Genomic DNA, 21,423 nt, shown 5'->3' with positions numbered 1-21,423 from the left:
ACTGGTTCTCTTTTGATAAGCTGAAAATAAAATGTACAAAAAATGAATTTATGTTCATACTTTGTTAGAAGTGAGTTGTCTAATTTATATTAATAGTTCCCATCAGCAAAAGGGTCAGTTAAATGTGAAAGTTATGCTTAACCAAGATTAATGATGATTGATTCCTTGAATTGCCTTAAACAAAGTCGACTTTTAGCTGATCTACAAATTTTTGTTTCTATCGCAATTCTTATGTTTCTTCTGCTAGTTTATAAAAACTGCGGTTTTAACTTGAGATTCTTCTCTTACATTAATAATGTTGTAAAGTAAGACAAAGTGCAAGTGCGACACCTGCTTCCGGCAATTGTTGAGTTCCTCAGCAACTGCTTCAGATACAGGTGCCTCTAGCTAGATTCTCTCTCTCTCTCGCTCACACACACTGCTTCTTCTTGTACTAACAGTAGAGTATCTGTGTCTTTGTGTGTTTATCATTGCGACTGCTATTATTTTCATTATGCAGTCGAGAGTCGCATTATTTTTATTTTTTGCTCTGAGTGACGGTTAGACATTGTCAGCGCGGCGACTTTTTATACCCTTTAGACGTAGAATGGAAGGTAAAGGGTATGATTAAGTATATAAATATACTTGAATATAAAATATATAGAATCCCTAGCTTGCTAGATAAATAAATTATCTGAAAATTCAAATAATAACTGCAAGAAAGTTAATAATCAGAATTAAAGTTGAACAACTGCTGATTTATTTGTAAGGTATCTCATAGTCAATTACTTTTGCTTGCAACATTTATACTGGACTTTTTTTTTTAGCTCTTTCTTAATTTTCACTTGACGTGCTGTGGCATGCTTTGTGCCTTTTACATTATTATTATTATATTTGCATTTTTGCGCTCTCAGTCAGTTGCCGTCTCTTCTTGCTTCCTCTCGTTCTCTACCTCTCTCAATCTATCTATGTTTCGCTTATATTTATTATACACAATCGCTGGCTCAACACAAGCGTAACAAGCTCCTGTCTCTTCTCTCTTTCTTTCTCGCTCTTTCTATCTCTTTCTAGTCACAGCTGAACTCAGCTGTCTGTCAGAAGGCGCATTGAAAAGTTGATGTCGGCTTTTTGTGCTTTCATTGCACTGAACTATGCTGCCTCCCCCTCTCTCTCTCTCTCTCTCTCTCTCTCTCTCTATTTATCTCCCTCTTTTCTCTATCTCCCTCTCTTTCTGCTATGTTACTCTGTGGCGCTTTGCAATTATGTGGGAAACTCGCAAAATGCTAGACAGAAATATTTGTTTTTATTTTTTTCTGTTATTCATTCATAGACATATTATTTATTTTTTTTTAATTTTCTTTTCATTTAGTTCAAATTTTTGTAATGCTACTTTATTGTTTTTGTTATAATATGCTTAACTATTCGAGAAAGTGTTGTAGGAGTTGTAAACAAAAAAATGAGATAAAAAAAGAAAAGCAAAACTTATTTTGTTAAACATGATCTGCTATAAAAAGCACAAACTTGAAGTTTGCATTAATAAAGAAAAAATGTATTTCACCTGGAAAATAACCAACGTTTTTTATCGAAATTTTATGAATGGCAATAAATATTTTATCAAAAAATTAATAATAATAAAATTAAATTAAATAATAGAAATAAAATAAATAAATAAATTTGACAATTATTTGGCAAGCAGTGCATTGCTAAAGCGTAACTTTAAGCTGTGTGTATCGGCAAGCAGTGCATGCATCTTGATTTTGCAGTGCACGTTTTTATTTATAGGTATGAGTATTAGAGTGGGTCGATTTGTATGGACTAAAAAAAATGCACAAAGCGGTTATGAAAACCGTAATCTACGATGAATTCTAAGAAGAATTGCCCAAGAAACTATGGGTCTAAATTTAATATCGAGCTTCTACATTTTACGGAGAAGTTACAACTATTTCATATATTGGTAATTTTCTGTTAGGTAGATATAAGGTATTAAAATCGCGAAAATAAATTGACCCACTGTAGTGAGTATTTAGTTCTATTAACAGCGTATCTGCAAGACGATCACTTTCAAGTAGAGCGTAATTACATTGTTCTCTAATGTTTTCTTTAGATTTTCTTAGAAATTGTGCTTTCATATTTCACAGCAAATATACGATTATAGCCGATTCCCTACGGATAAGACCCTAGAGCAATATGGCATATTCGTACTGCTCGTAAGACCCAGAGTATTAATTATGATAATCAGCTACATTTAACATTTATTTAACGCCCTTTTTGCAATTGCAACTTTACCTCAAGAAATACAACAAAGTAAAAACAAAAACAACAACAATAATTTTATAGGCACCACTGTCAACTTTCACTTGGAAAATATCTGCGAATTTGTTGCTGTTGTTGTAATTGAATTTGCTTGGACTCGTAGTAGATCTGCTTTTATTTTCCGTTTTAGTTTCCGATATGTTTTGCATAATTCCCCTGGCGTTGTTGCTTTCGACAATGAATAAGAAGCAAGTGGACGCAGAAAAAGATGTAAAAAAAACGAACACTTTTCATTTTGGCATAATGAAGCGCTTATAAGCCACGAATATTATAGCCAGCTAAGAGCCAAGTAAGCTGAAACACTTTCAACGTAAGCTCCATCAGCTGTTTTCAACTTTTTTTTTTTTTTTGGCTTTTGTTAACAACAAATTTCCTGTGGTCAGTGAACCAACAATTCAACACTGTTGTTGCTGTTATAATCTTGACAACGATTGCTTGTTATTGTTGTTGATGCATCGCATTTCAATTCTAGCGTGTCCAAAGAAGAAATGCCACCGTCTTTAGCAAGCCAACTTTGTTGTCTAGTGTATTTGTATGTGTATATTGTCTACCAATGAATTTAGGCATCTGAAATTCGTTTTCGCGTTTGTAACACTAATAAAATTCTGGAAAATCGAGCACATTAACCGTTTATTGAAGTCGCTTTGATCTCTCTGTGGTCCACCATTAAAGATGGAGACATTAACTGAAAGATCAGGAATATTCTCCACTAGCTTTGCCAATAATTGAGGTGTATACAGTTTCTTTTTTGTCTTAGATAAAGCACAATGTAGCTTTTTCCAGTTAAGTACTAAAACTACAGTTTCTTCTTGTCAATTAATGCTAAAATTCTGGCATTCTAACTGTACAATTATGCTATAAATTTGCTATAAAAATTAACTAGGTTAATTGAATCTTTGACTTATTTCTTTAAAGGATAGAACTTTGGAAACAGATCTAGGTTATGCAGTTAAATTTTGTAGTACACATACTACAGATTTTTTAGGCAACTCCATGAAATAGAAGCAAAATAAAAAAATTCTTTTATAATTTTTATGAATATTTCGGAAGATTTCACTTTAATTCTTGAAATAGAAAAGATCAGCAAAATTAATCTAATTTTGCTTTAATTTAAATTAGTTATATTGAGAATACACAGTCAAAGAATTGTTTGGGCATAATAAAATATTTACATAATCTTTTTTTATTTCCTTATTTTATTGTTAATTCTTATGGTTGTTGAAATAAGTGATTGAATGAAAAATATGTGAACCTTTTATTTTGTCAGACCAGTTACTTGACTTAATATGTATACTCTATAAAAGCTATAATATAAGATCAATAAGCATAAATGGATTCTGCTTATGATTTTGCTTCAATTTTCTCCTTTATTAATTTTTATATTTCCCTACTACTTGGCTAAACTTCTTTAATACCTGATTCATAGCGCATCTCTTAGTCTTTATCTAATTATATGAGTCGTCGGCATATTGAGTTTCTGCTTTTGATTGATCGACGCAGTTAAAAAAGCCACCAGCAGCTGGAACCAAATGTTTGTTGAGTTGTTGAATGGCCATGCGATAAGAAAGAGAGAGACTAAGACTGAGACCCGATTGATGTGGCATGGTGGCATGATGGCATGAGGGGCAGCTGTTGCATCGGCATCATCGTCTCATCGGTTTATTGGTATCGCATCATTTTTTTTAGTAGAGACACGAAACGCGTCGTGGCTAATTTGCATATCAAACTAAGTCAAAGCAATGCTTTTAGACTTAGACTGCGAGTGTGTGTGAGTCAAGTGGTAGGCAAGTGTGAGTGCGGGACTGTGTTTGCGTTTGTGTAAGTGTGTGTGTGTGTGTGTGTGAGTGTTAGCTGGGGGGCAAGTCAAGTGCTTTCCACTCGGTTAAAGCGATCAAAGTGCATTTGCTTTCAAGTGGATTTGCCCCTACGCCCAAAAAGCGGCTTAATTCAATAAATTAATTGTGTCGTTAGAGAAACTCTTACCCAATGCCATTTCCTGTAGGCCGAAAACAACAGCAACACAAACAACACAAGCAAAAGCAATAACAGTATTAATAGTAATAGTAATAATAATAAAAGTAATAGTAATTGTTATTCATATTGTAATCTAATGACCCAACTGTCGTCTAAGTTGGAGTCGAAGTTTTTATTTGGAAGGTCGCACGTGTGTGGACAAAAATGAAATCGAATAAAAAAGTCAACAGAAATGTTGTTATTGCCTCTAATGAACGAGACAACCGGAAGCATTTGGCAAACAGCAATAACAACAACAACAACAACAGCAACAAGCTGTCGTCATTCATTAGACAGTCTAAGTACTTACTAAATACAAAGACTTTGTTTATATTTTAACTGTTTTTTTCTTTGTCTTAAAAGCCTTGACTGCTTTAGGTGTTTCGTTTGATCGAGCGTCGATACCAAATAAAGAGGTAGAGCAATTCTCCAGCTCGTAACCCGTAGTTCCCTCTTTACATGAGTTGCCCTCTTGTCTCTGCATTAAATACACAGCAAAGACTGTACAACATGTGGCGAGAAAGAAAACGCTACACATTCTCTCAGAGAAACATATTTCATGTTCCAATTCCTTTATTTTTTAAATTTTTAACCAAAATATTTTTTGCCAGTTTTTTTCTAAATTTTTGGCCAAAAATATTTTTTTTTCTGAAGAATTTTTTTGTACATAAAAGAGGAGACAAATATTCATATATTACATTTATTAATTTTGGTACGATAGCATTGGAAAAATGTGAAAAAATTGAATGATGCGTGCTTTTCTTGTTGATTTGCCAACATTTTTTTTTTTGCTAATTTAACACATTTTCTTGCAGCTTATCATACTCTTTGCACAGTAGCCAGGGAATTGGACACACTTTAAGAAGAAATCTGCTAACCCCTGTAAATAAGTTTATAAAACAATTATTAAGCTTTAATATGAATTTGTTGAATACAAAATTGACATAGTTTTACTTACAGTACAACAGTCTGAGCACTGAGAAAACAAATAGGTCCAAACGTAGAAAATGCAACCAATCCAAGCCACAAAAAACGAAAAGAAAATCAGCACAATAAACCAGAGGAAACCCCAAACAGGATTTGCCATATTATTTAATATTTATGCTATACCCAATTTCCTAGAATGCAGGTCTAATTTATAACGGAAAGATAAATAAAATTATTTGACATTCGAATCCAAGAAATAATATATGATCAATTTAATACAATTTTTTTAAAATTTTTTTCGTTGTCGTCAAGGTTTTAATATTTTCTATGTACTGAATGAACATAAAATTTCTAGTGAACTGAGGTAGAAAAAACACAACTTGCTGACTTGCTTTGATTGTCAGTAACTGTGATATCCTGTGATTTGAAATCAATTTAAGTATAATTTTAGGCAAGATTTTAGCCAATTCTTCAATCAAAAATTTGTATGTCCAAAGATATTAATTGACACAAACTTAATTTTTACATGAGATGCATATTTTCCACATAGAGTCGTAAAAATTAGATTAAAGCTAACCTACTAAAATAAAAAAATTCTTTTGAATATAGCAAATAGAATTTATGTTTATATTTTTTAGATTGACCACAATATCAAATCCGTTTATTTGACAAAAAAAAAAAAAAAACAATTTTATGCATAAATTTAAATTTTTTAAGTTGTCATATGTGTGATAGAATTTTAATTTTTTTGACTCGACAGCTGATTGTTATTGTGGCCAAGATTATACGTTAATATGTTGTCAGTATTTATCTCTGCATAAAGGAGAACAGCTTCGAAAAGTCCGAATACAGCGACCTGGAAACTGCACACACTTCAAAATTATATCTTCAAAGTTCTGTAAGGAAAAACATATTTAGTACTTGTTGATTTATAAGATTTGTTGATATTTACCTCGCAGTAGCTGCATTGTGACATGTAATACCCATTATATAAAGTCATAAAAATAATGTATACAAAGTATACAAAAGCAAGACCTGAAGAGCAGATTAATTTAATTCCAGTCGACATTGTGTTTACTTTGTCGACTTTTAGTGATATTCTCAATTGAATAGATTAATATTTTCTGTAAATATTTTACAAATTTACAAAAGTTAGATTTCAAGCCTACTAACTTTGAATAGTAGATTTTTATATTTTTAAATATGACAGATTTTACTAATTTCTAAAAATTTCCCTGTAAGATCATTTTTAGAAACCAGTTTCTCATCTTTTGCTCAAATTTTTTGGACTAGCTGATTGTATCTTCAGATAGATAGAAAGCAGGGAAATGGCATTGACATTTTATTAACCATTCCCAGAGTTAAGGTTAAGCTTTGTTTTGTTTTTTTGGCAATTGCTTTCGATGCTGCGAAGATCATTGATCAGTTTGGAAAGTCATGATGTGGTGGTGGCTTTAGCTCTTGCAACAAAAAAATTAAAAAAATTTGTTGAAATGCAATGCCAAAGATCTGACGAAATTATGAGTAAACTTCGTGAGGATGATTCTTCAAATAATTGTGTAGAAAGTGAAAACTCTTTCCGAATAGAAATCTTCATTGAACCGGGAGTGTGAGAATTTGGAAACTGACCTACGTTATTAAGGAATGTGGTAGTAATAAAATGTGTGACAAAAAGATAGAGATTTTATAGTGCTTATCTATACATTTTTGAGAATTTAATGATTAGTTCCTCTGTTTTCGCCAGTTGTCAACCTGATTTAACGCAAAATTAAGCAAATAAACGGACATTTGGTATTGTCGTCAACTTAGTTGGCCTCTTAAGAAATGAGGTTTATGTTGTCACCCATTGTAACTGTGTGCAAATCATTTAGTCCACTCAAAACTAGGCGAATATTAGCTTAATAAATTCACACATTTGCCTAAAATCTTTTCAGCCAATAAGGCAAGAACTGCAGTCACAACCACAGACCAACTAGACGTTGTAGATACACGTACACTTTGTCAAAAAATATCTAGTTGCATGTTAATATGCAAATGAGTATTTTTATAACAAATTGCCGCCACTTGCTCTCGCCTGCGAGCAGTCAAAAAGTGTGCCAGAAGCCAAGAAGAAGGCAACAACATAGAAGAAGAACTCGGAGGAATATACGAAACGACAGGCAAACGATTTAAAAATAAAATTGCATTATGAATGCATTTGCCTTTTGTATGTATTTGCAATTTCCTTCTCTATGCTAGACAGAACTAGACGTGCTAGACAAAAAATAGAGCTTGATCGGACGGGATATACCCTGGATATGAAGAGAAAAATAAACCGAAAAGAAAAAAAATTAAATTAACTAAGTTGAAATGAAAAGAAATAAAATAATAAGAGAAATAAATTATGTATTCCTGATTACAGGTTTCAATGAGAACTTTAAAAAAACCATATTCAATAGTTATAAATACAGTTCTGAGTGGGGCACTAATTCATTTAATATATCTATTTATTTCTTATTTCTTTATATATATTTTTACTGAAAGGCATGCGACATTTTTGCAAAAATATAACCTGAATTTGTATATTTTTTTTTTAAATATTTACATCTGCAGTCTCTGACAGCATATACCTCGACTGCATATTTAATATTTACACGGTATTAAAGACACACAAATCTATGTCAACATCTAAATTTGTCTTTGGCCCTGCGCAGTTTTTATAAATTTTACTGGAGCAAACTGGGGAAAAAGTATTTCAATGACATCATTTTTAAATAAAATTTCTTAAATTTGTTGTAAGTCAAATTTTGTTGTTTATTCGTTGATTTTGTATGAATTCAGTTGAAATAATTGAAACTGCAACGAAATTCGCCATATGCAATTTTCGTGTTTTAATGATTGTTTAGCATGGTTAACTCTTTCTCCTCCCCCTCAACTGCTGCCCCCTGGGGTGCACCCCCCCGCATCCACTCTTTGCTGGATGTCGTTTTTAATGGTGCACAATTTTTATATTTATGTGCGGCACATAAAAAAAAAAAGAAAAGGAAAGATATAATGCCTTTGCATGGCAATTGTTAATTTTATTGGCCAGACCAGACAACAGTTGACCAGTTCAGTTAAGTTTAGTTCAGTTCATTTCAGTTGAGTTGGTTCAGTTCAGTGAGTTCATTGAACTGTCTTTTATGGCTTTGCAATAGTTGTGGCCATAACGCCATTGGTCCATTGAGTAATCCAATGTGTAGTTTGAATTTTGTCTTGGTATTATCTACGCACATTATTCCCTTTCTTTTTTCTTATCAGCATTAAATTATAAATTTTTTATGAGATTTTTTTTCAATTTATTTTATATATCTCTAAAAAAAAGTAACGAATCATTACCTTGTAAAGACTTCTATGTTCCAATTAACTTGAGTTAAAGCAGATAAATTTAAAGTGAATTAAAAAAAAGTTAAATTTAATATACTAAAGTAGAGCCACTTTGAAGTCCGTGCTACAAATGTAAAATTTTAATAAAATATAATTTATATATTTTAATTGTGCATTAAAACCGTAAAATTTAATGTTTTCCCTCATGTCAATTTTTCTATACCTTCTTGACACTTATTCGAAATTTGTAACTCGATGTATTATAATACTATACATAATAATAATTATTTGCCGATTTCTACTCTTGGTTAAAAGTGTTTGAAAAATTAATGAAACCAGTTTAAATCTGTTTATCTGTTTTAATAATAAAATATAGATCTGTACTTATTTAAACCCCCTTAAAAGTTAACTTTTTGCGCCACATACAATTACATTTTAATATCATATTATAGTATGCTACTTTAGTTGTTTTTTCACTCTGTATCTCTCTCATTATTTAACCCTCCCATTCTCAGAACCTTTTGATCCTAATGCTGCTGTGGTTTCTGTTGCTTTTTTCGCTCTATTAATTCCGTTGGCTTGGTTACTTTTTGTGTGCAAATTGTCTCAACAGCTTTGCACTTGCCACAGTTGCCACATTTGCCCCTGAATTATGCATATTTAAGCTCATCTGTGTCGCTGTTGCCACTTGCCACTTGCACCCTGTGCACTCTACCTTTCTCTACCTTATTTTCTGCCACCTCTCTCGCTCAATTAATTGCTTTTTTTTTTGCCTGTCTACCAACTTGCCAGCAGTTGTTGTTGTCTTGCTCTCACCTGAGGAAAAACGTTGGAAAAAAGCGCGGAGAATCGCCCACGCCATGAGGCAACTTTTAATTAAAAGTCAAATTCAATTTTTGCATATTAAATTAAATGGACCCGCAGCCATTGCCGCAAACTCTCCGCTTGGCAGACACAGAGGGTGCAAATGAATTACAACAACAACATCAATACACAACAACTACAACAACAAAAATAAGAAAATGCCCTTGAGAATGGCCCACAACTTCCGCTTTTAGTTGAAAAACTTCCGGCATTTGAAATCAGTTGTTGCTGTTGTTACTCTTGATGTTGCTGCTGCTGCCTGTTCAATCATGTGCCGAGCATGTGAATTATGCTCTAAAGTTTTCCAATTGACTGACTCCAAATTTAGACCCCGAAACGACATTTCCCCCTACATGTCAATTGTCTTAGTCTTGCTCTTCATCCGGAGTCCGAACACCTTTCAACAACACAAAAAGGTGGCTAATTATAGTTTGGTCTGGCCGAAATGACATTTGCAGGGCTGTCGACTCACTCACAATCAAAGCGAGGGCTGATTAAAAAAAAAAATTCAACAGGTCTTTGAACTAACTGTAATAAATTTAAATCTTCATTTTTAATATTATTTTAAATTTCATTTAGAATTTTGTCATAAATAAATAAAATAAAAATAAAACTATAGTAATTAAATAATATGCATATTTCAATAATAATGAGTAAATATAATATGACAAAATTGCCAATTTCTTGTGGAAATAGAATCAGAAACAACTTTCTTCAGTTTCTTCTAAAAAAAAAAATTTTTTTTATTTTGTTTCTTTAATAGATTTTTCTTTCAGAATTTTATTAAAATTTAACTAAGAAAATTGACCTTTTAATAGTGTTACTTTACTTACTGCCACCTTTGCGCTTTTGTGAGTCACAATCTTTACGAACTTCCCTCGCTGCAGTAGTTATAAAGAGAACTCTCATGCTATTTATAGCAATGAGGTTGCGCTTCGTTTGACACACGTTGCAACGTACAATCGTGAATTTCCCTTCTTTTTGCCCATTTTTTTTTACAACTTGGCTAAGGGGAAATTATCAACGGGTTCTTCTTCAGCTGTTGTGTTGTTCTTGTCTGTTTTTTTTTTTGTTCCAAATATTTGAAAGCATTGAAATGCTGGCAAGCAATTTGTCAACTCGTTTCGCTTCTTCGGTTTGCATTTAGCTCCTAGCGATTTTGCTTATAACTTATGATGACATTCAGAGCTGTCAACGAAGCACAAATTCTGCTCCCAAGTTTTTTCTCTTTTTTCCACGGCGCTACGAAGATTTATTTCGGGCTTTTGCAATAGATTTTTCTCTACTTTTTTTCTTCGGAGGGTTGCACCTGCCAGACGAGACCGTCTGCCGAGTGGCTGAGTCAAAATTGAGGCCAGCTCTTCGTGCTGCGGCAATTTATCAAGAGTCTCGCACGATATTTTGTTGCGAAATTCCTTTAAAAAAAAGCCTGGTCCCGGGGTAGACTATGGACTACTTGGCGGATCGTTTCTATGACAGCCATATGACATAGTGTTCCAATTTGAAAATTATAACAATAAAATTTGAGAATTTGCGTTTGGACTGCAGCTGCAGAACGTAATGAATTCAAATTTGTTGTATACAAGTTAATAAAACAATTAATTAATTAGCTTGTTAATGATATTTGTAAGAACAAAAGCTTATTTCATACAAGAAATCAACTTATGGTAAATTACTAAGTGAACTAAAAACTTTGAATATTATTTTATTAACAATGAAAAGAGAGTAGGAGTTCAGAGCAGATCCATGAAAGGTATGTGGGTAAGAGTTCTTAAAAGTAAGGTGTCTGTAGTAACTGACGAAAAGGACCAAGACGGCTAAGCAAGAGTAGCAAATAGCAACCAAGAGAAAGAATATATGGAAATTGTGAAGTAATGGTGTTATCTAAAATATTTGTAAAAGCAAGGTATCTTTTACATAAGAACTTAATTTACAATTTGCGGAAAAGCATGCTTGAGTGCACACTTTTGGCCCAATAAATGAGGCGACTAATTGAATCGTTGATGGGCGCAATTAACGGTTATGAAATGTGACAAAAATCTATAATTTAATGCGAATGCTAATGTCAATTGCAGTTGCCGCAAAAGATGAAAATAAATTGAAATAAAAAACAAATAACAAAACCAACTTTGCCAATCAAAATGTCAAACTATTTATAAGCTCAAAAAACTGCAGCAAAAAAAAAAAAAAAGACTTAAAAAAAAGAAAAATGCCATCAAACATCAATTGTCAACGACAACATCAAATTAAAGTCTCCTGCGCGGGTGTCGATCACTGAGAGCGAGAGTAGAGAGGGAAAAGAGGGGGATAGGAGATCGTTCCTCTCTCTTTGTGTGTGCGAAAGTGAAACTACGACAACAATCTAGTCGTTATAAATATATACACACGTATCCATCAAGTATAACTAACCCATCGACAAAATGGGTGCCCATAGCTCCAAGGAGAAATTGTCGCGTTCGTATTCCGAGCGCTACATTCACAGCCAAATGATCGAACGGGAGAGATTTGGAAGCTTTGGCAAACGTACGAAAGGCGTGACAAAAGGTAAGTGAACTGATCACCACAATAATGGGTGTGAATGATTGTGGATTATTATGCTGATTATAATCCACCCACACCCACACAATAGACGAGATCACACTGATCAAGACAAATATGACATGTGTTATAATAACCAGCGATGAATTTCAAATTTAAAGCCAAGCTCACACGGTTTACGAGGCTCTGAGAATATTACTCAATTTGCTTGTTCTACATAAAAATAATGCCAAAAAAAAAAAAACTGTCGTGGCAAAAAAATGAAAAACAGTTTAATAAAATATTTGCTAATCTCGTGAGAGCTTTAATTAAACGTCATCCATACGATCATATTAAGATCAAAAACTTTTTTATGTGCTATAATATTTTTAAACACATTTTTATAATTTTTAATTACATATTTCATTGTAAAATAAATGACAGATATTTATCAACGTAAAATATATACTTTTATTATTGGAGTAGCTATAAACTTTATAAAATACATTTAAATTTTTTTGAATTTAAAAGTAATTGTATTGAATTTTGAATTTAAAAAACAAAAAATGCACTGATATGATTTAAAAATTCATTACCATTTATTGAACTAGTAAAGTTCTATTACAATATGAACTTTACTTTAAAGTTTAATGCCATCCATTTGCTTCTTGTGTCAGCTGTGCTTGCTCCACATTCACTTATTGCACGGTTCTGCTTGTACAATACGATGTGGTTTACCTAAAAAAAACTGTAATGCATATAAAATTTTTTTCATCTTCGGTAGGGAGAAGTGCAGAGAATTAGCATTCAGCTTATTCAACTGAATTGCGTTGACACAAACATTTTTGCGTGCTGTGACTTCTTTTTTGATAAGCCCCTTTGGGATTATGCGACTATGCAGTTAGGTGAGGACAAAGAGAGATTAAGAGAGAGGGGGGAACATATTTGCATGCTGATAAAAATATTGTTGCAATTCACCAAAGCCACCGCCGCACAAAAGCGACGTGCAACTTTGCTCTGTGGTTCAGTTGGAGTCCAAGTTAGAGTTTCAGTGTAATTAGCCGACAGCTAAAAATAAAATTTATTAGATTTACATGCAGCTGTGCAAACCGCTGCATTTTCTGTAGTTGTTTTTTTTTACTTGTTGCAGCTTCCTTTGTTGCAACAACATGTAGACATCTTTTAACACGTTGTTGCAACAGAGAGAACTCATTGAAAACAAATAGCTTAAATTAAATAATTAAATAATTGTATTTAAAAAAAAAATTACTTTTTAAGGAGAACAAATTTAAATTTTTTCAAGCTGTGAAGCACTTAAATGCGATTACGTTATAATATCTCCTAGATCTGTCTTATTTGTTGGTCTGTCCATGTCTGGGGTTCTTTCCATAATGCTTTGTGTACATTATGTTTTTATTACTGCGCCCCCTGTCGGCTGCTGCATGTACTCGCATAATATAATATAATTTCACCCTTTTCTTTTTTTCTCCCACGTTTTCTGGTGTTGTAGACAGATGGAATGAGAAGAGAAGAATGGAAAGGGGAAAAGGCGTTGCGAGGGGAGGCACTTCAATTATATGCAAGTGCTTTGTTTTAATCGACAAACTTTGAAACGCAAACAGCAATGCCCCCGAAGAGCATTGGGAGAGAGAGAGAGAGAGAGAGAGAGAGAGAGATATATGATGATGGGGGCAGCATTTTGAAATTTGAAATGCATGCGTTGGTTTCTCTGTTTGAGAAGGAGCGGGGAAATGGAATGCCGCAAAGACAAAACGAAAGCAACGTGTTCATGCATAAATTAAATATCCCATTTCGTGTTTCGATAACTTGTCATTTTTAACTCACTTGCCGCATTTGTTTTGTATGTGTGTTTTGCAGGAGCTGCCAAGAAGCGTGATGTTCGCAATTTGAGCATATCACCAACCGATCTGGGACCGCCCCCAAAGACCCAACAGACCGCCAAGGGACAATCGACGCGCAACAAATCGACAACGCCAACGCCCACAGCGATTCGTAAGTACTCTCTTTTTATTCCTTCCCTTTCCTCTGAAATTAATTCTCGTCTTCAGTGGCATTAATGTGAGGAATTTTAAAAATTTTCTCTGCATATTAAATATTTGGAGCTAATCAATACCTTTAATCAATACCTTTAATCGTGTTATTCTAATAACACGATACATTTATTAAAAATTGTTACTATAATAAACTGATAATTAACAATAGTAGATAACATAATTAGACAAGAAATAATTCAATAAAAACTTAAATATTTGTGATCATCAACTTTTGATACCTATCAATTGAACTATTACTGTCGTTGATAGCATAGTATAGATTGTTGGATAAATGGCATTATCGAGTTATCGCAAAATTGATACACTTTCTATAAAGAATTTATCCATTGAGAAAATCGGAATTTAATTTTTTTTAGATAACTGGTACTCAAAAAAATTAACTCTTCTTCGTCTTGGCTTTATTTCAAGAGAATTAAGTATCAGATTACTTCAATAGACCCTACCTTTTTATTAGCGAAATGAAAACTACACTCCACCAGCACTTCAGACGCCCTTGGCTTGAGCTTCAACTTCAACTTTGCTTTTATTTTTTTGAAATTGTTGGTAAATTGCGTAATCATTGCGCTCAGGTGAATGATGATATACAACTTGTTTTTGGGGTCATGCCCTCGAATGATTTGCACATACTGCGACTTCTAAAGCATTGCCAGCCATTGGGGGCGTGGCTAATGAAGCACAGTGGCCGTTAGATCCCGCTGGGATCCAACAATGGGGTATACCACTGCGAATGGCCGGTTTTGGCCCAGCTGAGACTGAGAGACTGCAGCATGGCCCAAATTGGGCTAACAATTGACTTGGCCAAGCTGCGTCGCCAGATGAAATCTGTGCGAAATGGGCTGGAACACGAATTGGCCATGCTATGACTCACTGCCAACTGTGCTAAAGTGAGTCATCCCTCTGCCGATATACTTAGGACTGCAGCTACAGATACAAATATATATACATAACATACTATGTATCTTTAACAGACCCCTATCAAGTTGACAGAGAACGTGTCAATGGCAAACGGATTCGTTTGTTGCTCTCGCTTTTTGGCAACTCTTTCGTCGATTTTGGGAGTGGACTCAAGTTTGGGAATTAGCATCAAAATTGAGACAGCTGCTGATGTCAGTCATTAGTTGGTTTCTTTTTGCGTATTTTTTACGCCTTAATCGACAAAAATGTCTGTAAAAACAAAGAATGTTGAGTAAAGTTGTGGATTTCTGGAATTGTGCAAAGTTTTTTTTTTAATAAGTTATTTAATATACATATATCAAATATTGAAGGGTAGAGAAAATTTTAAGAAATCTTTGCTTCTATTTTAAATAAAAGTAATTAGTTAGTACACTTAATTAAATTAATCTCCTGTTAGTAATCTTAGTTTAGTTTGAGATTTTGAACCAATTTAGTTTCCCTGACTGAATCATATTTTATGTGTACTTTAAGCGGCTTAAAAAAATTTATTTGCAAATTTTCATATCATTTTTTTTATATTCCTTATTTATAAAGTTTGTATATTTAATTTTATTATAATTCGCAAAGCATTGAATACATATGTATTTTGAAAAATCTACAGATGCCTTTTTAATAATGTAAAAAAATTTCAAATGATTTCCAATTAAGAAGAAGAATATCTAATTTTTGAGTCTGTTGTCATATTTCATATTTCCTTTCACACTTGCCGTGGCCTGGGTAAAATAGCACAAGTCAATTGGAATAAGCTCTTTGAAAGCTCTTGCTTCATTTTCCATTAATATTCGGAGGCATTACACAATTATTTTCACTCTCGTATCTTCAGCAAATGCTTTTCTTTTTTTCCCTACTTTTAAATTTATAAATAATACAAGCAATTTTATACATATAGATTTATTCAGTGATATGCAGTCTTTAAGCTTATACGTGCTTATACTTAAATTTTCGATCGATGATTCAAGTTTAACCAGTTTTAACTCTTTCTGCTTTGCCAACAGTTTGAGATTCGCTTGGATCTTAGCACAAGCATCGGTGGTTCAGTGGTAGAATGCTCGCCTGCCACGCGGGCGGCCCGGGTTCGATTCCCGGCCGATGCATCTCTACTATTTTATTTTTAAATTATTTATATCCTATTTGTTGGTTTCTTAATCAGCTCTTTGTGAGCACTCGCGAGTTCGCATAAATAACTTTTAATAGGGAAATCCATTGTGTTGCTTGATTTGTTTTTGCTGTCGTCAAGCTTAAATTGCTCAGAAGTCGCCTCCTTTGGACATTCTGTCTTAACTAATACAACCACAAGTGAGGCAGACTAAATTTAATTTAACCGCACTATCGCGCATGCTTTTCCAGTTATTTGCACATGAATGCTGAAAAAGACTATGGAGAAACGTGTTTTGCATATGCAAATTATCTTGAGAGCAACAAAGCTTTTTACCTATTGTTTGTCTTACCATCACGCAATGGCCTCCATTGCTAATTCTTCTTTTGCAATTTACAACAATTAAAGTTCAAGCATATGTATCTCAGTTTTGGAAAAATCGTTGAAATGTAGGGAATAAAAAAGTAAAAAAAAATTGTTTTTGCATCGGCCGGGAATCGAACCCGGGCCGCCCGCGTGGCAGGCGAGCATTCTACCACTGAACCACCGATGCTCTTATACTTATCGGGTCAAAAAAGTCGATCATTAATAGAGTGTGAAAAATAAGTGTGACATTAAATTGTTCAAAGTTAAAATATCTACCAAATTCTAATGAAACGTGTTAAAATTTAATTTTCATTAGAAATAGAATAAACTGCATTCACTAAATTGTTAATGGTGTCGGTGTCAATTCCTCTACCACTTAATACGTGTATATAATTAGAATTTGCCAATCATTTAAATTTGTGTATTAAGTTGAATCAAAATCAAGGTTCTATAACTCCTTTTATTTATTGTATAATTAAAATTTTTTCCCCCATTTATTTCTTTTAAACTGTACATGATGCAGAAAAGGATTAACAAAGTTTATTATAGTTTAAATAAAAATAAAATAAAAAAGTAATTTGCATCGGCCGGGAATCGAACCCGGGCCGCCCGCGTGGCAGGCGAGCATTCTACCACTGAACCACCGATGCTCTTATATTGAGGGTTTCAAAATAGCCGATGATTAATGAAGTGTAACACATAGAAAAAATTATATTTCGAATATAGTCCAACAACAAAATTTTTATCACTTAATTTTATTAGTAAATATTTCGTTGCATTCAGTTAAAATTCTTCAATACCTTTTATTTCTTGAATAAAGGTTTTTTTTTTCTTTTTTATTTGTCTAATTGAATCTGTTCTTGCCGACTTTCATTTGTTTTGAAACAAAAAAGGTAAAATAAGTTTATTTCCAAAGCTTTAGTAATTTTGAAATTAAAATAAAATTAATTGCATCGGCCGGGAATCGAACCCGGGCCGCCCGCGTGGCAGGCGAGCATTCTACCACTGAACCACCGATGCTTGTGAAGATGATGCTAAAATCAGCAGACAAATGCAACTTTTGCAACTTTTTCATAGTCTTCCAACTCGTTTGGAGCGATCGCTGGTCAAAACATTTAACTGTTGCGAATTGCACAATGAAGCGAGAGGAGCTTACATAGATAAATCATAGAGTGTGTGTGGTTGTATCTTCATGGTCTTTAGCCAGCACTCCCATTAGCTGGTTCCTTGCCGTCTTCAATCTCACGTAATCGTAACGTAATTTTGCAATTACACCTCTCAATATTCAGTGGACATACGCGTGGTTAAACGTGCCTCTGAATTAACCCACGTATTTTTATTGGCTTAACATTTATTGGCATAAATATGGAGCGGCATATTGTCACCTCTCTTCTTGTTTGCAAACATTTTAAGTTAAGATTTCAGCGGCAACCTACACACAGGTGATCACTGATCACTGATCAGCCGAAGGCAACTAAGAGATCCGGATAAACTAATTTCTTATCAATTTAACTTGAATTGATTACCCTTTTTTATATATATTTTATTGTCGTTTATTCCTGTTAACTTGCCTTGTTGTTGCAAGCACTCTTGTTTGCCTTGAAGTTGTTTTAAGCGCCGCCTCAGTTGACATTGGCCGCAACATTGCAACTTCTGTTTGTTTTGTCTGTTTTTGGCGGCTTTGCGGTGCTGCCTAGACTTGTACTAGCCATTTATGGCTTCTGGCTCTGTTCTCTTCAACCTCTCCCACTCTCAATCTTCTACCTTGCTGTTGTTGCATTGCTGTTAGCATTGAACAACAAGCGACAACTTTTTGTCGTGCACTCGCAAATTAACTAAAAAAATACAAAGCAATACCGAAACAATGCCCAGATAATCGACATCCACACGGCTTGCAGGCATGAGGTCAGAAAATCAGCTGCTCCCCCCTCCAACCCTTCTTAGGCAAACAAAACTTAATCATGCTAATTATTTGGTAAGGAAACCTGTCTGTAAAGAGAGCGCATACAACACTTTACTCTTTGTTAGTTTACGTACTGTTTGGCAACATGTTGCACTGCAACAATCTGTACTGCTTGTCATTAGGGGGCTCTGCTTGTAACTCTTCACTCTCTGATCGCAGCTTGGCAACATGCTGCCGCAACATCGTTCACTGCTTGACTGTTCGATGATACTGCATGCACCTACGCACTTACTGTTGTTGCTTGTGCCGGCATGCAGTTCAATCTCTCTTCAGAGCAACAGCAACAGGTGTTTTTTTGCTTATGATTTTTATTTTCTTTGTTTTTTGTGCTTTGTATTTTTTGTGCAGTTGTTCTGAAATGTCAAAAACTGGTTTATGAAATTTGTATGACAAGGTGTTGCTGTTTTTGCTGCGCTCCCTGCCAGTGCATTGATAGGCACCAAAGAAAAGTAAGCGAATAGTTTGTTATGAAATAAGTAAAACAAACACAACATAACAAACAGAGCAGGCATTAGTGCACATGCTAACAAAATATATTTCTTTCGCACAAATTTTATATTTTTTTAGCCTTGTACAGTACTCTAGTAATTCTAACCTCACTAAAAGATGGGCTGGGGAAGTGTTTTATTAAAATTTTTTGGATGGAATAAAACAGCTAAAAGTGATGTCTACAGTAAGCGTAAAATTTATTATTATCGTAAGTTATTAGTAAATTAAAAAAAATATCAAAGAAATAATTCGTTTAATTGATATATATTTAAATTATTTATACTTATCTCATTAGCTGCGGTAATTTTAGTGGGCAGCCTAAAAGTATGCAACCTTTTTTTCTTATTCTATTATAAAAATGGGGTGGAATTAAAGGCAGCTAGATTGATAATGGCATAATAGTTTGGTATAGTTACCGAATCGGTGGAATCTGTTATATTTAAATGAGTCTCGATTTATTTTTATTTTAAGCCGATTTGTCAAACAGTTCTTTCTAGTCTAATCTCTTTCTAAATCTTTTTAACTTCTGTCTCCTTATTGCAGAAAAACGTCTAAATAGCAACTCGCCGTCAACAACATCAATTAGTACTAGCTCCTCGATCACCAAAGGCGCCGCGAAGGCATCTCAACAAACTCCACAGAACAAACAGCAACAACAACAAAATGTTAAAAGTAGTGCAACAATTAAAAACTGCTCAAAGCCTTTGGATAGTAATATTACAGAAGGTAAGTTGCAAAATAATTTTAAATAATCAAAATAATTATTAAAAATAAATGGTAGCATTATTCACACAATGAATTGAGTCATTCGTTTGTCGCCCTCCGCGATTTTGAATTGTTTTTGTGATTTTCGTGTTTCATTCGATGTGAAAGCATAGTAAATGTTCAAAACCAATTGGATTTCGTGTATTGACTTTTGTTTGAGAACTGGTTGCACCGCAAAACATTTGGTAGAGTTGCGCAAATTGTTGAAAACTTTGCCACTCATACCAATACACCTTTGCACACATACAAATAAAGCTCCTGGGGGCATTTTACGGCTGTCAAGTTTTTGGTTCAAGTAGCGCAACTTTTCTTATTAATATTAATGCCACTAATTAGCCTTTGGGGAGGAATCTGCTCAGAGGCAGATACAACTTACATGACAACAGTGGCGTGTGAATAATATTCCCCCCAGGTTTGAATACCCTGTTAAATTGAATTTAAAAATGCTATGAAAATGCTGAAACATTAATTTACATACATCAATGTACAACCAAAAAACAAAAATTAAAATTGACCAATATTAGATACTTTTTTTTAAATAGATCAATAAATCATTAATTTAATTTTCATTTTTGTTCCTAGTTTTTCTTGACTTTTAAGCACCTATTCGAATGCCACAACGAACTTATAAATTTTATATTTTTTACAAACGAATCATCTTTCTGTGTTAAATGGAACTTAAAAATAATCACTTATTATTTTTATTTAAATACTACGTTGCCACAAAATGCAATCTTTCAAGCAAATTGAGCATGAGATGAACCATAATTCTGGTAGTTTTTGCTCATAACTAAGAATTTTACTCAAAAGAATGTGATGAGAACAAACATTTTTTATTTAACAAAATAATTTTGTCAGTATCTAAGAAAGTATCGTAATTCAAATACAAATATTTCATCTTTAGTAATTTTATTTACACGTGTAAGCGTTTTTACACAAAATACTTACATCTGCCCTCCTTTGTTATGTACCTATAGAAATGTCACAACTTGTTTATGCCACAAACATGTGTTGCACGTTTGGCGCCGCGCGTCGCGATGCTTAACAAAAATTGTTGCTTTGATGTTCAACGAGTTGTGCACCGCTTAATGCAACTCAATTCTGCATTTTTTTTTGGGGCAGGCGTTGGCGTGTGCACCATTGTGCTGCCCCCGACACTTTGTTACCTCCCGCCCCCTCCTTCTCCATAGTCTCTTCAACTGCCACAACTTGTGTCCTGTGCTTTGGCTTATTGAAGTTAAATTGTTTGCTTAATGTTTTCAAGTGTTGTGGCACTTTGTGTCTGAGTTTAGCCGAGACACAGACCACATTATGCCGCTTAGCTGTTGCAACAACCCAGCGTGTGGCAGCCACAACTAACAATTGTTATTTATTGCTTTCACACTGAAAGAGACGCGCGCGATCAATTAACTTGTCACTTAAGTAATTTGATTGTATTTGTCGACAGACCCGCATATCAAAAGAAAACAAAATCAAAGTAAAATCTTTAACACGCCAACTCTTTTTCGGTTGGTTAAACGATGTGTGTATAGGTGTGTATGGCTGTGTGTGTGGCACGCCTCTCGATTTAACTTGTTTTCACTCTTATTTATTGCCCACAACACACAAGTTCATTGATTTCATTGTGTTTGTTGATTCCTTTTTTTCTTATGCGTAGTTTTCACGCTTTCATTCGATTAATTGACAAAAACATTTGTCAAAACATTTTGCGCTCCTCAAATGGAGCATTTGATGACCCACCAAGTCAGAGATCGACC

The 21,423-nt window shown here is 33.9% G+C and overlaps 1 protein-coding gene, 1 long non-coding RNA gene and 4 other non-coding genes across 10 annotated transcripts in view; 2 read left to right on the top strand and 4 right to left on the bottom strand.

Moving 5' to 3' along the window:
* The window catches only part of LOC117779518 (serine-rich adhesin for platelets), a 73,298-nt gene that overhangs the window by 25,356 nt on the left and 26,519 nt on the right, over positions 1-21,423 (top strand). For 2 of the 5 annotated variants that reach the window (XM_034615738.1, XM_034615737.1), the window contains exons 3-4: positions 13,837-13,971; positions 19,445-19,627. In XM_034615738.1, the coding sequence (XP_034471629.1) occupies positions 13,837-13,971; positions 19,445-19,627 (318 nt within the window). Of the gene's footprint in view, positions 1-11,397; positions 11,986-13,836; positions 13,972-19,016; positions 19,110-19,444; positions 19,628-21,423 lie in introns of those variants that run through there. The other 3 variants (XM_034615739.1, XM_034615741.1, XM_034615742.1) reach the window with 3 other exon arrangements.
* On the bottom strand, positions 5,085-5,448 carry LOC117779522. The gene is made up of 2 exons (XR_004617015.1): positions 5,264-5,448; positions 5,085-5,185 (listed from the first exon to the last, which is right to left on the bottom strand). It is a non-coding gene; the product is annotated as an uncharacterized LOC117779522 (long non-coding RNA).
* On the top strand, positions 16,011-16,081 carry Trnag-gcc. The gene has a single exon. It is a non-coding gene; the product is annotated as a tRNA-Gly (tRNA).
* On the bottom strand, positions 16,566-16,636 carry Trnag-gcc. The gene has a single exon. It is a non-coding gene; the product is annotated as a tRNA-Gly (tRNA).
* Trnag-gcc lies at positions 17,029-17,099 on the bottom strand. The gene has a single exon. It is a non-coding gene; the product is annotated as a tRNA-Gly (tRNA).
* On the bottom strand, positions 17,399-17,469 carry Trnag-gcc. Its single transcript has one exon. It is a non-coding gene; the product is annotated as a tRNA-Gly (tRNA).

The sequence above is a fragment of the Drosophila innubila genome, assembly GCF_004354385.1.
Source record: "Drosophila innubila isolate TH190305 chromosome 2L unlocalized genomic scaffold, UK_Dinn_1.0 4_B_2L, whole genome shotgun sequence".
In the NCBI taxonomy this organism is placed as follows: Eukaryota; Metazoa; Arthropoda; class Insecta; order Diptera; family Drosophilidae; genus Drosophila; species Drosophila innubila.
Note: the sequence above shows the minus strand (reverse complement) of the source record. Positions and strands in the feature narration are given on the sequence as shown.